The 17768-nt window shown below is 38.9% G+C and overlaps 1 protein-coding gene across 3 annotated transcripts in view; it reads left to right on the forward strand.

Annotated features, from left to right (window-relative positions):
* Positions 1 to 17768, forward strand: part of KCNK2 (potassium two pore domain channel subfamily K member 2) — a 108260-nt gene that overhangs the window by 11580 nt on the left and 78912 nt on the right. The window contains exons 1-2 of one of the 3 annotated variants that reach the window (XM_027681942.1): positions 10697 to 10741; positions 11164 to 11258. The exons of 1 other annotated variant lie outside the window; for it this stretch is intronic. In XM_027681942.1, the coding sequence (XP_027537743.1) occupies position 11258 (1 nt within the window). In that variant the 5' untranslated portion in view covers positions 10697 to 10741; positions 11164 to 11257. Of the gene's footprint in view, positions 1 to 10696; positions 10742 to 11163; positions 11259 to 17768 lie in introns of those variants that run through there. One more of the 3 variants, XM_027681943.1, reaches the window with a different exon arrangement.

The raw sequence follows: 17768 nt of genomic DNA on the forward strand, positions 1-17768 counted from the left end.
ATGTTGCTGGCTGAGCCAAGTCAAATTTGCAGATTGAGGGAGGTGATTCTGCCCCTCTACTCCACTCTTGTGAGACTCCACCTGGAGTACTGCATCCAGCTCTGGGGCCCTCAACACAAGAAGGACATTGGCCTATTGGAGCGAGTCCAGAGGAGGTCACCAAGTTGATTAGGGGGATGGAGCACCTCTCCTATGAGGAAAGGCTAAAAGAGTTGAAATTTTTCAATCTGGAAAAGAGAAGGTTTTGGAATCACCTAATTGTGGCCTTCCAGTACCTGAAGGGAAACTACGAGGAAGATGGAGAGAGGCTTTTTACAAGGGCATGTAGTGACAGGACAAGGGGGAATGGCTTCAAACTGAAAGAGCAGGTTTAGATTAGATTTTAGGAAGAAATTCTTTACTGTGGGGATGGTGAGACACTGAAACAGGTTGCCCAGAGAAGTGGGAGATGCCTTATTCCTGGAAGTGTTTGAAGCCAGGCTGAATAGAGCTCTGAGCAACCTGGTCTAGTGGAAGTGTCCATGCCCATGGCAGGACAGTTGGATCTTTAAGGTCCCTTCCAACCCAGGCCATTCTATGATTCTATGAAATACTTAAATGATATCTACTCCTAACTCATCTAGGAAAGGGTTTCTAAACTTTTCTTGAGACCTTTTGTTGAATGATGTGGTGCTTCAGATAAGACAATGACTAAATGACTACTTTCAGATGTTATTGTAAATATTGGAAGGAATTTTGAAGACCATTGGTCAAGAAGAGTATAAAAAACACAGTTGCACAAATAATCTGGTCTGGGATTGAAATGGAAAGATGTATATACAGCAATAACATGATGAAAAATGATGGGTATCATCATATTTTTGCTTTAATTTGGAAAACCCTTGTAAAGAATAAACTGTAGGAGACTGAAAGTAAAAACCTATTACTGTATGAGTCATTGCTGCTTGGATTTGATGACCTCTGGAATGTAATTTCCTATAAACAGAACCGTTGCAAGAAAATGGCAGAGAAGGGCCTCACTGAAGAGTTCTGCTGATGTAGCTCAGCCCCGTTGTAGTCTGTATTTCAGATTAAGAGCTGTCGGCAAACAGAAAGACAAGACACTCAGGAGATGCTGCATGCTACTGTTTCCCTTGTTCTTTGTATGTGCTTCTTGGAGTTGAGTCATTTTTGAGACTGTGTCAATTGCTACTTAACCAGACAGCTATGGCTTTACGATGGTTCTGTGAGTTACTGAGAAATGGCCAGCTCTTAGCCACTGCAATAAACGCTAAACTAAAGTGTACGATACAAAAGTAAAGTTAAATGCAAACCTCAATTGAAATCAATACTGAAACTCGGCGAAACCAGTGTTTCAGTGCAGATATTTAACCAGACAGTTTATCTTTGTCGTTGCCTGGGCACTGCAAATGAACTGTGTTGCCATTTGCCTGTACTGCAATTGTTCTGGGAATCTCTTATTTAGCTGCTAGAGCTGCTGCTTGATTTTCTTGCTATACAAATGCAACCTAATATTGAAAAATCCAAAAGAAGCTGATCTACAACTTGCACCTTTTTACAAAGAGTAATAGAAGAATAATTTAATGAACAAGGAATTGGTAGCAATGGCATAATTCTGGTGTTCTTCAAAAAATACACAATATATATAAAAACTGCATCTCAAAAGCCTATCCTTCATGTAGATAAGAAGTAAAATCCTTGGAGACAAGAAACCATATGTTACTGATCTTGCAAAATGCACATTTCTTGTCATTTTTATGCTTCATTCCATTAATCTTGTCTTCATACAACCGGTAAGGAGGCTGGGATACTTATATTGAAGAACCTATTTCAGGTTTCTATTCATCTGAGATAAGTATCCAGCAGAAGGGGACATCACCATGAAAAGCTCACCTGGACTGCTATTGTGTGGAAAAAAGAAGGCACACAGATGAGGAATGAAGTTTTGTACAGAAGTTTTCTGTAAATTACAGGTGCTGTTGTTTCCATAGAAGACTGCACCTATGCAACATCTTCACAAGTGCAAAGCCATAGAGCAGGGTGGCTTAAAAGATCAGATTTAAAATTGGTGGATATAAAATATCTTTCAACAGAGATATAATGACAGGAGAGAAAAATGCTTCTATATCCAGGAAACACGCTTATCAACAGGCTTTGCTAAAGTACTTGGAATTCCTAGTAAACCATAAAAACCCTACCAGAAATCCTGTTTTTAGCTGTGAGTTGAGAACAGCTTCTTCACAAAACCCTCAAGTATATTTAAAAGACTAGAGAGATATGACTGTAAAGGGACAGTTGTAGCAGAACTGTGAATGGCTCCAGCTGTCTGGCTTGAGAGTGTACTGTAATGCAGTCTTTGTGACAGATCTCTAGGTGAAAAATCATCAACTCTTAAGCAGAGGATTGTTCCTTGCACAGGTTGGCAATCCTCAGAGTTAAAAATGGGGGAAGTCTACTGTCTTTGCTCAACTCCCAGGTGTCCTTTCAAAATACTCTAGCTAGGTAGGCATTTGTCTGGCAACGTCTCTTTTGGCTTCTCAAAAATATATTCACTGCTCCATTGGGCACTGTGCACTTTTAATTTTAAGCTAACATTAAAATGTGCATCACAGCTCTGTTTCCCATAATCTGTGGGAAAAAATGATGGGGTGGGAACTTTGCTTTTACTGAGTTTATTCAGCATTGCAGAGTGCCTTATGCATGCACGGGTTTTCTGCATGGATGTAATTCATACCCTGTACTTTAGCTATGGGTGTCTATTTGCATCAATGCAGTGATAGCATGTAGGGATGTATGACACTCATGAAAGACTGATGCTCTCATCCTGGTTGATGGCAGACAGAACAAGACAGCAGGAACGCACATCTGCCATAGAGGGCACAAGGCTATATTTCTATTCTTTGCTACCATGAGTTGGAGATGGTGAGAAATTTTTTTGAAGGTGTATTAAAATGTCTTTGATGACAGAAGCCAGTTCTTCAAGAAAAAAAATTTGTTCACAGGAAAGCACCAGTCCAACTGAAACTTCCCATGGGAATGTGCATGTCAGCTCCACGTGAACATAATAGTGCAATGACTTGATACTACCAGGCTAGTTGAGGTGCTAGATCAAGCAGATTAATAGTGTCTCTCTTGACTACTCAGTATTCCATGTGAGGTTCCTGACCTGCAGTGTAATTGCTTTTGTGGGATGTGTGAGGATCTTTTAATTCTTAACAACAACAACAAAATATTATTTAAAAAATTTTATTCTCACAACATGTGGAAGAGGGCATTCACATGTGTGGGAAATCCATCTTCTGACTACCTGACTACCTGTGCAGTCAGTGCACACCCTTCCCTCTTAGTTTAGCTTCAGCAGTTGCCTTCTTTTTCATTTCCTCCTTCTCAGCATATAGGTCATATCAGCCTCTGATGCCCTTTGATGAAACTAGGAAAGGGTATTATTTATCCAAAGTAAGAAGAAAAACTCACAACAGCAGGGAAAATTGAGACGGAAAAATCCTGGAAAGAAAACATTTAGATAACCCAACAACTCCCAGTCAGCCTGTGCCCGCTCTTCTGTTGCATTTTCCTGGCTCTATCCACAAACATATATTTTGTTCCCTGAGACTGCCCCAGAAAGGGTTGTCCTCCTATTCACTATGACATTTTTTCTATTTCACATGGGAACAAGCACAGCCTCTTCTGCAATTTCCAAACACATTCTATAAACAGTATTATATTATAGGGGAAAGTAACCTTGCTAACATATGCAAATATCAGAGAAGAATGAGAGGATTAGATTAGAAAGGGTAAAAAAGGGTTAATAATATGAAGAAGTAGAAAAATCAGAAAAAGGATGTTCCCACTTCTTTTTAAATCTGTCTTTAAATTATTTACCTGGCACTTTGACAACTCACAATTTAAATTTTTTCATTAATTTTAATATTTAATCACAGTTTTTAATTATACTAGTAACTTGGGGCTAGTTCTTAACTCAGCAATAGCTTCATCTTCTATTAATAAATGGCACATATCCTTGGCTTTGACACTTGCTGTGAGTGTTTTGGCTTTGGTAGAACATGCAGTCCAGGACACCATTATTGCATCTTAAGTCTCAAATCTTCTGTTTCACCCTGATGATGATAATTTAGCATAAAGATGTTTGATCTTCACTGTGGTTCTTAATGTTACTGTTGCTAAAATTACAGGAGATCAGAGAACAAGTACTTAAACAAAAATCTTATTACAAGACATTTTTCCACATAACTTTTCTTCTCCTAGGTCTGGAGAAGAGACGGTCTAGTACCTGAGAACTGTGGGTTGGAGGAATGTTACATCTCCATGTGTGGCTGACAGCGTTTGGGATGAAGGCCTTAGGTGTTTTTTTTTTTTTTTTGAGCTGCACACCAAATGAACTCCCTTGGTGGGGTTATAGTGCTCGTGTGGCAGTGGGCTGCATTGCTTTGGAGGCTGCTGGGGACTGTGAGCCAATGGGCATGAATTTGTCTGGGATGCAGAGGCCATACAGCCCAAATCCACAAGGGAACAGTAAAAGACCTGGGACTTGCTGAACTATCTACTCTCCTACTCTCTGAAGCCTATGTGGCTCTGTGTAAAGACTAGGGAATGTGGTTTATGGGTTCAGGAAAGTTGACCATTTTTCCACTGAGACTCTGAGACCAAACTCCTGTTTTTGCAGGCACCATGTCAGATAAATCTTTTTTATAAACTGGCCACCCTCTATTTTACAATGTTAAGTTTTTGTTCTCATCTTCCTTATTGGGAGATTGCTGCAGAAGTTGGCTCTTGTGTTTTTTGTGACTTCCAGCCAAAATTTATTTGCAGAACGGTTCTGGTTTTTTTGCCAACATGGTTCCTTAGCTCAAAAAAGACTCTTTGATTGATCTACACGCAGCAATCAGATGTCTTCTCAGCCTTCATTTTGCCAGACTAAGTGAGCTGAGCTCTTCCAATTTCCTCAGACATAATTCATCTAGGAGTCTTTACTGTTCCTCTTTGGACTAATTTTTGTGGATCACCCGTGACTAGAACTGAGTGTACTTTTCCCACTGACAGTTTACTAGGGCTCATGAGCTGACATGCAGCACTCTGATAGCACTTGGTGGCCAAACTCCACCTCCTATGTATTATTGATACTAGAAAAATAATCAGTATAAACAAAATGATGGATTTAACAGGACTTCTAATAAATCTGCTTTAAACACAGTAGAGGGGTGGAGCTTATTGTATTCACATAGTGGTAACACAGGATTGAGAACCAGCATACAGTGGCCCACATGGGTAGTGCTATTTGTTGATGCATCTGAAAGGATCAGTACTGCAAATGTGTGATGTTTGGTGGCTTTCTGCTCAGGGCCCTGGCCACTTTGGATTCCGTTCATAACGTGCTGACTTTCCCCATTCACTTATTGGAGACTTATTGCTCATAAGAATTTCTTTCTTGTCACCTGTGGCCACAAAGCTTATCTTAGACTCATGTTGAAGCAAGGGTTTAAGCATAATTGGATTCTGAATAGTCTTAGGCAGAAGTGTAACATTTCCCGTGCGATATATTGCTTTGAACCAGAACAGATCAACAATAAGAGGAAGAGGAGAAGCATCAGCTTCCCTCTCTCACAAGCTTTGCTGTTACATATTCCCAATATATTTGTTAGTTTATCTGTTGACCATTAGAAAGATTCGTCATGGTTACAAGATCCAACTCAGGCTCTTGCATTAATTACCACTAAGAGCACTCTATGGTATCTGAAAAAGAAACAGGAAAAGAAATATGCATTCAGTTTCAGAATGCATGTAAAAGGAAATGTGAAGGATGAAGGATCTGGAATAGCAAACAGCTAAGGACTACAGCTATTGTGTCTGGGATTCTCACAAAATGCATCAGGCGGAGTGATTGAAGCCGTATTTTGTCCCTTCAAAAAGAAAAGGTTCTAAAGAGCAAGGAGGGCAAAAGCTAGATACTCTTTTTTTTTTCATTAACCTCAGGCCAGAAGCAGTGGATTTTATTTAATAACCCACAATTAAAGACAAGCAGTCTAATTACCAGTTCATACTAAAAAAAAAAAGAGAGTCACACTCCTTGTAAGAATGAAATTATAAGAGGATTAATTGCGAGTGAAATACCCAAAAGAGAAATTTATTTAACATTGTAAAAAAAGACCGTGATTTTTGCTGTTTATGGGATCCTAATTTCAACATCAGACTACAGTAGAGAGACCAAAACTGAGAGAGAAACATCATAGGAGATTCTGACTTACATTTAGAAGCAGCTGTGTAAGTGGGCCAGGTGGGAGAACACTTTTGGGTGAGAATGCAAGTTTTAGAAAGAAAAGATGTGATGGTACAGTAGACTGGACTGACAAACAAGTCTCAGAAAAAAAAAAATTGACAAAAAAACCCTTCAACAATTCAATTCTCACATGGAGTGAATTTACAAGAAGTAATGTGAAAGTGAAATGTCTGGCCTTTGATAGAGTACTACTATTTTATCAAGAAACAAAGTTACCTGTGGAAAGCTGGACCTAAAAGGAAATTAAGTATAAGTATTCTGCACAGTGGTTTTTCTTGGAAATTGCTCAGATAGAACAATTTCAGATGACTGAAATACATCCTTGAACATGAATGGTATTGTTGCTTATAAATTGAATATTGATACCCAGGTCAATATGAAACCTTAAGTCAATTTGAACACAAACAAAGAAGCCCAAGTTGTGCAGTGACAGAGTCAGTTCCATAACAGCTGTATACAAATGAAATGTAATTGCAAAGCAGTCTCTTGAAAAAATAGAGTTTTACTTATTACTGATGGAGAGAGAAGCAGGAAATGCATGTGGTACTTCTTCTCACAGAGAGACTGTGTAAGCTAGAAGGCCAGAAGCGCTTGGAGACAGAAAGAAAAACAGATTAAAAAAGTTCAAACTACATTAAGATACAGACAGCAAAGGAAAAATTAGGAGGGAAATTTCACAAAAAAAAAAAAAGAAAATTAAAATAGTCATTACAGTTGTAAGAGAACACTGAGGAAAACATAGAACAAAAATCACAAGTATTTAAACACGTGCATGATGAAAGAAGCTTTCTATCCATGATCATGACATCCATTATATGTTTTTGGGAATTTTAGAAACAAATGTCCATTACAAAGGGAAAAAATGGCCCAGTTCTCTCAGCACACATTTACAACACAAAGAGCTAAACCACAGCCTGTTAAAAATTTATTGTCCACAGGGAACTCCTTATATAATGTTCTCAAGTCACTGTTTTTCTAGATCCCTTTGATAAAAATGGACATAATAGCACTTTTTCACCTCAAAGAATTAATGAAATAGCGAAAACTTCACAATGTATAACATATATATGTTATTGCAATGAGGCCAGTACACACATCTTGCCTAGCTAAACTTGGTAGTCTGTACTAGAGAGAAAATTTATGGTAAGGACTAAAGGAGTAAGTCAGTTTGAATAATTGGCATGCCCTACATTCTAAATTAACATGTGACTGTGTTTTGTCTTGTTTCATACGCTGATTTTGAACATAATGGGTAAGTGGTTTCTATCATAGTTCCACTTTATCCAAACCCAAGTTGTGTACACTTTTTTCCAAGTACATTTTTTCTAGTGTTTGCCTTTCATGCTTTCCTGCAGTTAATATTTTCTGAGAGCTGTGCTCTGCTGAACACCCATGGAAACTTCTTAAGTGGGTAGGTTACTTCTGTGTCATGGTATGTGGGAGTCCTTCCCATTTCCCTGGGCTCAGAAGCAGATGCAGGCTGTCACTGCTGTACTGGGGCTGGACCCAGGTGTGCATCAATCCCTTGTCCTTGCACCTCTCAGACTCAGGTCCCACGCCAAGGAAAACTTAAGCCCAGAGCCTGAGCATGAGCCATGGCTTGTTGTAGCTGGGCGTTGGTCTGAACGCTCTGTGGAGCAGGACCCTGGGGCATGCCAAGGCATGCATGGGAACATGAATATAGACACAGCCATAGATAATGTGAGAACTGAATGCTGTAACTTTTTAGACTTCCTTTGAAGTCGATGAGAATTTGCCTGAATAAAGTATACATAAATGTATTCCATTTTGGCCTGTTAGGACACGGGTGCCAATAGAAAATGCTCTATTGCTGAAATCATAAGCAACTAGCTAAATATTTGGGGCTTAAGAATGCTCCACCCAATGGCTTGTTGGTTAAAGCATTCACAAGGACGTAAAAGATGTAGCCTAGATATCCTCTGCTGTTTACTGAGTGGATGTCTCAGCTACTGACTTGCACCAAGTGGTGCCTTTATTCTCTCCTCTTCCTTCTTTTCTTCCCACTTTTAGTCTGTCCTTGTCAAGTACTTGAAAAAGCCCACCAAAACAACATCTGGAATCTGAAGTGCAGACAGTTCCTCCCTTGAGGGATTTAAATCCTAGAACTTGTCAGGGTTTAGTACACTTCCTTTTCTTAGTGTTGCTCAGTGCCTAGCTGATAGCAGTTCCAGGAGACCACCATGAGTTCCTCTTGTTCCTCTGAGGACTTGCCCCATACAGGGAACTCAGACTCTAACTTTGATCTGCATCTGCTGTGCTTGGTCTTGTTTATCTCACAGGAGATAATGACCAAAGCCTGGTTGACTTTATTTAGCAATGTAAATAAAATGCATTACATTAGTACACAGTAACTGATGAGATGTGAATCTGGACTGGAAGAAGGACACCCTCGTCCTCCCTCATTGGAAGCAGCTGGACCATGTAATTCCTTTCACAAGCTGGTGACCCTCCAGTTTCCAGCTTGACATTATACATTCTGTACCATCAAGTAAATATGAGTCTAAGGAACATAAAGTTACAGACTTTGCTACTGCAGCATCTGGTATGTCAGTATGTCTGTAGTAAGCAGCCTGAGGAACACTTATGGTGAAATAGGGAGTCCCATGCTGTGGGTCAGGAAGTCACACATTTCCATGTCAGTAGTCTGTTCAGCTAGGTGATAGTTGTATCTTTTTTTTTGTATTACAGGACTGTATAAACAAGTTCATTAAACTATTGATATTTATTCATTATTATAAGCTCCCTATGATATATTTTTTTAATACTGATATATATTTTTTATATTACAGTAATAATTATAGCCTATAGCTAGAGTGTAAATGCAGTATATGTAGAAAATACAAATGCCTTGTATGTGCAAGTAATGTATTGAAGGATGCATTTCTGTTAGTTCATCAGTAATTGTTACATACAGCTTTAATATTATTTACTTTAAGAGAAACATGGCTGGGTGTGACACTTTAAATATAAATTGTGGTTTTCCATATATAGCTTGCTGTTAAATATTCTACACAGCAGCTACTATGCTTAAGTTCTTCCCTAAGTGGGCATTTTGAATGGCTAGCAATTCAGCAGTTACTGACAGGTTGCTTTCTTGTCTAAAAATAGGGGAATGTGTGGATCCTTGTACACAGCAGGTAGTCAAGTATTAATGAAAGTGATTGATGATAAAAAGCTTGCTTTCTACTCTCCTGTCATCAACAACCTATTGGGATCAAGAGAACACTGGGATAGAAATTAATCTTCCTTGAGTTATTCTAAACAGTCGACTGATAGGAGATTTCTTTGATCTCATTCAGTTGAAATTGATTAATTCTGTTAATTACTCTGTTTGAACTGAGTTAGCAGGAATTTTCTGTGTGCTGCAGCATCCTTGATGGTTTGTCTTCTCGCATGCCAAACAAGTAAACTTGGTAAAGAATTTGAAGGGAGATGATGTCAATGAAATGTTTGCTGACTAAGACTGATGATGACTATCAGTGATAAATATCTGTTGAAATGATCAGATGTAATTTGTTTCTGTACTTGGGATTTTTCATTGAAACTGTCATTGGTTAAAATACATAAACAGTCCTTGGAGCACAAACTCGTCTTCCTCTGCCAAGAATATACATAATCACTAAGCTAGGAACATTTTCTCTCCTTCTCCCTCTGTCCTTTCCCCACCTCACGAATTCTGAATTCTACGGGAAGAACTGGGATTACAGTAGAGTTCTTTAATGCCTGCTGGGTCATGGGATTGTCATAAATGTAGGGAAGTCCCTCAAGTTTTAGGCCATCTCCTTAATTCTTGATGCCTGCTGAGAAGGTTCTGATTAATAGTGTGGGACTAATCTCCTACCTGAAGTCTGTTTTTTTTCCAGTTAGCAGACTGAATCCTACAAGCTAGAGGAGATACTTAGGGTGCTTGGGACTGTACAAGTAGACTGACATACACTGAAGGATTTGCTGCATATTGAGGACATGGCTGCTTAAGGTTTGTCAGGCATCCTGAAATCTGTCTTTGCTCTGTCTAGCTTTCAATCAAAACCAAAATTAATTTTTATGCTAAAATTTTAATATTAAAAAAAAAAGCACTGACTATTTCTGGAGAGAGGTATGAGAAATGAAATAATAAGACGTGTTGCAGCCACATCTTATTGTAGTTAGTCTTCAAGGTGATTTGTCTTTCCGATGTAGCTAGTAGGCACTTAAGCCAAAATAATTTCCAAAATAATTGCCACAGCCCTCTGGTGCTGGGATACAGTTCTCTTGCATCCTGTCTGACAGAGGTTAGTCTCTGTTCTATAAAGATTCCTTTGGAATGCCCTTCTGTGACACTGTAGCTCAGCTGGAAGTCAGCAGCTAACTGACTGAAGAAACCCTTTATGCAATAGGAAGGCAAAACATAATGACAAGCTCAGTACTTGCTCTGGGGGTAAACAGGTAATTTACCTGTTTTCAGTAAAATTCTTTCTGCTGATGGCAAGGGAGGTTAAACTTGCTAGGCACCCATGCAAGTATATTACTATTTATAATACTCCAGTGTAAAATCTATTTTGCACAAATACGTATGTGAGAACAACAAATACAGCTCAGTAATATTTCCTAGCGATCAGATAAAATTACAGGACAGTGCAGTCCTGTAGCTTGTTAGTCCAGTAATGTGTTAGGATCAGTGATCTCAAAGTGTGGCTTGCTTGAACTGGGGCAGTCCCAGTGAAAAGCTCTCCCCAGGAAGGTTAAAGATGTGGATTTAAATGCCTTTATGCAGAAGAAATTATTAAAGTCCTTTTCCCCTTATCCTGAGAGTCTTCCAGTCATTGCACCATTATGTAAAGTCTGGTGGAGGCTTTTCTTCTATTTAGGTTTTAAAAGAAACTGGTAACCATCTCTACCTTTTGCATAAAGTTTGTTCTGCTAGCCTTCTGGAAAAGCCAAATAAACTCCCCTTAGGAGAAAAGTAAGGAAGTCTGATTTTCTGGATTAATTGGGCATAAGAATGCCGTTAATGTAGAGCAGTGTGATGGGAAGAATGTTTCTGTCCAGAAAGCTTGTTAAAGAACACCAGTGGTGAAAACTAAGCCACACAGAAATGAAAATAAATAGCCTTTTGGGGGTCAATATTTTGCATATAGACACCTCTGTCCAGATCAGATACCATGTCTGTCCCCTGCACAATGATACACAAAAACCCAAAGTAGCTGACAAAGAAGTAACTCCAGAACTGGAGGCAACACATATATGCCATGGAAGTACCATATTTGAGCCAGTTTGCCATGCTGAGAGGTCAGAGTTACCAGCTGGAGTGTGCTGCTGTGAAGACCATACCTGCCCTACCTTCAGAAGCTGGCAATATTTTTGTGTTAGGCTGCACAATCTTATGCATGCAGCATCTTGCTCTGAATTCCCACACGACTCCTTGTGTAGGGTTCTGCTGTGATGTACAGGGGTATCAAAAATCCTTCACATCTGGATTACATCTAGATTTGCTAGCAGGATGCAGGACCTACTCCCTGTAAGCCTGTAAGTTACGAATAAGGGATATTTTTCTCACAAATCTACTTTACTAGTTACAGCATTGTGATCAAAGTTGACTTTCCTAAATATTTTAGGCAATTTTTATGAGTAAGAAAAATCATCAGATCTTCCCTCTAAAATAAAGAAATTGCCAATGAGTCCCCAAGAATCTAGTGCAAATGTTCAGCCTGAGGCTTCCTTACTCACTGCTTTTGTTTTATTTCTTTCATTGAGATACTCTTGCTGTATAAAGCCTTAGGTAAATTTTTTCAGTAGTAATCCCTTTAATATCCAAAGTCATTATTAGAGAGAACATGAAAGCTAAGAAAGCGATAACTTCAGGAATTGGTTTCTTTATGGCTTTTCTATTAATTTTTTCCTGACAATCATGCTCATTAATTTGATATACTCCCATTTTTAACAAAAAAAAAAAACCACAGAAAGTTTACATAAATTGTTATAGGGGGCTGCTGATGCTATATCTGTTGCCAATATAAATAATTTAGAAAAATAATTATATTTATTAAAGAGTACCTTTTACACTAATGTAATGATTTTTTTATAATTTTACCTTGCACAGTTATGTGATTAGGCAATTGATCTTTTGGGGCAGATTATTATAAAAATATTAAGCTGCTGAGAATTTTAGAAATAGAGCAGCCTTCATGTCCAGGCTGCTAAAATGTCATGGAAATTTTATAATATTAATTTTAGCTGGTTTTTGTGAAGGGGTCATACAAAATAACTTTCTCACCAGTCACAGCCCCAAGTGTGTTTGCTTCTACTTGGTGCTTGGGGTATTACAAGGTGTGTTTATATTTGCTGTGCAAAGAGAAAAATATGGGCCACTCTTGCCCTGTATTTTGTACCTATATTTTCCTTGGAGCTGGAGACCAGCTTTTAACATTCCTTCTACCAACTGAAAATAAAACAGAAAACTGTACAAAACCATGGCTCAATTTCCTTACATTTTTAACATCAGTGGCAGGACACAACTGGAAGACCTTATTTCTAGGAAAAATATAAAGATTAGCAGATACTTTAAAGCTGAAAAGATGAGTATGAACCTGTAGCCTGTTCTCCTGCCAACACAGTCCATAGCTGCCAGTCAAAGATTAAACCACTGAAATTAAACCAAATTTCAAGATCTACACTTTAAAGATAATAGAAGACAGTGTCTTCAAGGGTGGAAGTGCTGAGCAATGCCAATGCACGATGCATCTGAATGGAAGCAATATATACTTCTTCTTGCTGTGCAAGTACCTTATGAAAACTGGGCTCTGTTCACCCAGCTTCCTGCCTGCATGATGTTAGTGGCATCTTTATCACTGCAGAAAGAACAAGCCTTAGAACAAACTATTGGGGAAAAAAAAAAGACTAACAAATGCTATCTTTCTCTAAAAAATTTGTTGCATCCTTTCCAGACATATCCCTATGTAGCTGAACATGTAGAGATTGCCATAAAACAGTCTCTGGTGTATATTTGAACATAATTCGTAGATTTCATTACACTTCCTCTTATGGCTGAAGCCAGGTAGAGTAAGTCTGGTGGTTTTAAAACATAGATGATACTTAATGTTCTCCTTTTTCATCTCCTCATTTGTATTCTTTATTTCTGCTAGCAAGTTCTTTCATTTTCCCTGCATGATACATCTTTAGTATTTCCTGGGCTATTTTCTCTTCTCTCGTCTTTGTCTGGTTTGTTTTGTTTCTTCCAAATCTTATTTGTGGAGTACTCTAAAAGAAAAGCACTAATGTTATTTTAGGTGGTTTCCAGTGTCCTCTGTCTGTATTTGATTTTATTTACAGATTGTCGTGTCATCCATCTGTGTCACTAATTCCAGTGTTACCTAAAATGTGGATATAGTACTTTACAAATACAGAAATCAAATCTTCAGCTCCTCAAGACATAGTTTAAAAGTAAGCACCTGCTTAGTGACTCAAGAAAAACTGCCTTTAGAGTCAGCCATTCTTGTCAGGCCTGAGGTGTGCAGTCTTCTACGTATGTTTTTTTCTTTTAAAATAGTCTCTGCCTTTTTCCAGTCTGCAAAGACAATACAGAGATTAGGTTTCTATCTCATAAGTTATCCAGTAACACCATTAAGATCAGTTGCATGATTGGTACTAGTGGGTGTGGACAGACAGATATTCCCATTGTCAGTCTCCTGTTTTGAAGGGACCCCAACTATAAAAAATTAAAAACAAACTACAAACCAGCAATTTTGTAGAACATTTTGATGATTACAGAGAAGCATTTTGTAATCATCCCAAAGCACTACTAGCTGTCCCTCAAGGAGATCAGTAATTCAAAGTAAGAATAAGTTTTTCCTGTGCATAAATAATCCATAATAAAGTTGACATATGGCAATTCACATTTATCATTGATGAGAATGGCATTGACAGTTAGTTATAATTGTTGCTTCGAAGCTGTCCAAGCATAATAGATTTGTGAAAACAAATATGAAAAAACAGTGGCAGAACATGTGATAAATAAATCCCATTAGGTCCAGTAACACAACACAGGCAGGGAGGAAATCCACTGGGAGATTTGCAAGTCAGTAAAGAAAAATACACATTCACAATATTAATTACAACAGTGAATACTGTATGGGTTCCAAAATAACTCCCCACTTGCTGCAAGTGGAAAAATAGATAAGAATTACTAGTGAGGGAAAGAATTAGAATCTAATTAAAACTGACAACTGAGCTGTAAGAAAATAGATGGGCACATGTAAACATTTTTCTAGTAATTGATGAAGTGAGAAACAATGGCTTTTCTGCTGAATAAATAATTTGTCACACTCATGGTAGACATAATATCTTGCTAGTGAGGTAAAACTCATTAGTACTGTGTAGTGCAGTTGACAAGCTGGAGGGAAGGAATGCCATCCAGAGGGACCTTGACACGCTTGAGAGGTGAACCTCAGGGAGTTCAACAAAGCAAAGTGCAAAGTCTACACCTGGGTCACAGCAATCCCAGGCACAGGTTGGGAGGAGAATTGATTTAGAACACCCCTGCAGAGAAGGACTCGGGGATGATGATTGGTGAAAAACTCAATATGAGCCAGCAGTGTGCGTTTACAGCCCAGAAAGCCAACAGAATTTTGGGCTTTGGCAAAAGAGTGTAGCTAGCAGGTTGAAGGAGGTGGTTCTCTACCTCTACTCTGCTCTTGTGAGACCCCATCTGGAGTACTGCATACAGTTCTGGTGTCCCCAGCATAAGAAGGACATGGAACTGTTGGAGCAAGTCCAGATAAGGCCACAAAGTTGATTAGAGAACTGGAGCACATTCCCTACGAAGACAGGCTGAGAAAGTTGAGGCTGTTCAGCCTGGAGAAGAGAAGATTGCATGGAGATCTCACAACAGCCTTCCAGTATCTGAAAGGGGCCTACAGGGAAGCCAGAGAGGGACTCTTTATCAGGAACTGTAGTGGTAGGACAAGGAGTAAAGGGTACAAACTGAAAGAGGGGAATTTAGGTTAGATATTAGGAGGAAATTCTTTGCTGTCAAGGTGGTTAGATACTTGAAGAGGTTGGTCAGGGAGGTTGTGGATGCCTCAGCCCTGGCAGTGTTCAAAGCCAGGTTGGATATCAGGCCTTGCCCCTTCCTACCCTTAACATTCTATAATTCTATGATTCTGTGATACATATTCTAGTTGCACTGCATATGCTTAACTCATTTCACTATGTGAATTAAAAGTGATCACATGTTTTTAAATAGGAGGACTACTCTCAGGCTTTCCCAGTTTCAGAGGCAGATGAGGGCTTAGTATCACTTACCTGCAAGTGTCTCCTGCGTTGCCTTGTCTTTGCCCTCCTGGTGGGACGGTGTGCTTTCAGCGTGGTCACTGTGAGCAGACCAGTGTCCTTACTGCCTACAAAGAACATGGTCTATCTTCTTATTTGCTCTAAAGAGAAGCAGGCTGTATGCCATTAGTTTCTCGTTTAGTTTAAATTCCCATAGCAGGATATTACTAATGGTTTAATGGCAGAATACAGTGATGCGGCATGTCCTTAATGTCATAATTATCCATAAAGAACTGACAGAGATCTTTTAATGTCTCCAAAGAAGTCAAGAGACAAGTAATTTGTTAAGTTCTGCTGAATAAGTAAAATGACCCTTAAAATTAACTTACTATACAAGTCCAGTAGTATTTCTGCTAAGCTTTCTTGTAATAAAACTTAGCAGTAGCAAAGGTTTATCCTTGACTCTAACTGGGTGTATAGCTTGGCCAAATTCTGAAGAAAGGCAGAGGTTTCATTCCTTCATATCATGAGGAGGAGGGGAGGATGCTGTGTTCACAGCAAGGCCCAAAGCCTATAGCTATACATTGTTTGATCAAAGGTTCAGATCCTCTGTGGCAAATTAAATGGGACCCCATATGAAGAAGTTGCTGTTGAAGTCAGCAAGGCAAATGTCCTCACTGGAACCCTTGCCATAACAGTCCTTTGGGAATGCAGAAATCCTTGGCAAGTAAGTAAGGATGAAGAAGGCTGGAATAAGTGGTGCCTCCCATTATAAATCTGGTTAAAGGAGAAGAGCATTTACTGCTCAGAAAGGTGAAGGCTGAGCAGAATCCTTTTGCTCTGGGCATAAGGCACGTGTTGTTTGTGGCCTTCCAGGGAGGGGATGGCTCCTACAACTAGAAAGTGCTAGAGAAAGGTAAGAATACTTTTTACATATGATTTTTAAATTGGTCTTTTGAGGGCAATATTCTTCTGGAATAATTATTTCCTTGCAAGTGACCCTGTGTCCTGTCAAAGCTACATTTAGATCATCTACAGCTGTTATTTCTATGGATATGTGATTACGTTTATCATGTAACTTTGACTTCCTCTGCTTGCTGCATGCCTGTCTCTCTTGGCTGAGACTACTTCTAGCATTTCAAAGAGTTGAGCAGCTTCCAGCAGGCACCGTCTGTGAGTATTGTGGTCATCTCAAACTCATGTCAATACATTTTTAGACAGCATTTGACAGTCCTGTATTTTGTGAATTTTTCCCATGTTAGTATGAAATACACAAACCTGCTTATACTTAATCTTAGAAATATTTTTTTCCCAATTTGTTCAGATAAATCTCTTTGGCTCAGCAGCAAGCCTGTTTGTGTGCAAGGCTGGAGCTCTGTGTTGTAGCCCTTTTACTACTTAATCTTGTTCATGTCGGTTGGTGGGAAGTTTTGTCAGGGATATGCAGCATTTAAGCGTGTTTGTTTAATAAAGCTCAGGCCTGACACGTCAAACTAGTCAAATGTCAGTTCCAAATTTGAGGGCAAAGTGGTCACACACAATATTCAAATAATGTGTGGGGTACATTATGAAAAAATTTTGGAGGTCATGACTCCATAGAGGAAATGCTGGTGTTATATAAGGCCTCCAGAAAGTAGGAGTTGCTATACACAATAGTTTTTGCTGTAGACCACAAAAAGAATAACTGGTTTTCTTGCTGGATTTGAAGATATCTGTCACTGCTGTATGTGGAGTGTTCATATCCCTGGTAGAAGTGAGAATGCATAGCTCAAGTCCTCTCTAAGTAAGGGGTAAGCTCCAGCTGAGGACTGCATCTGGGATCACAATAGGTGGAAAATATCAGCCAACTGAAAGTAGATGTTGGAGATATTTACTAGGTAATTAATGGAAATAACTACTTTCACAGAGACAGTTCTTTAACTATGGAAGTTAAGGCACCAACACAGTCACCTTCTGGAGTGGATCTCAAATGGTTTCTGCCTGTTGGGTGGAATGCCTAAATTTAAGGCCTGCTCCAAACCCTCCTGAACCTATTGGAAGGCTTCCCATTGATTTCAATTTGTAGGCAATAAGTATGAGCCTTTTTCAGCTTTTAATAATAATTCCTTCACTCAAGGAAAAACAGAATCTCATTTCAAATATTTAGATTGCTAAAGAAAGGCACGTAGTACTATTTTCCACAATATTTTATATAGGCACAGGTTCC

Source organism: Neopelma chrysocephalum, unplaced genomic scaffold, assembly GCF_003984885.1.
Source record: "Neopelma chrysocephalum unplaced genomic scaffold, ASM398488v2 Primary Assembly neopelma1_61b, whole genome shotgun sequence".
Taxonomy (NCBI): Eukaryota; Metazoa; Chordata; class Aves; order Passeriformes; family Pipridae; genus Neopelma; species Neopelma chrysocephalum.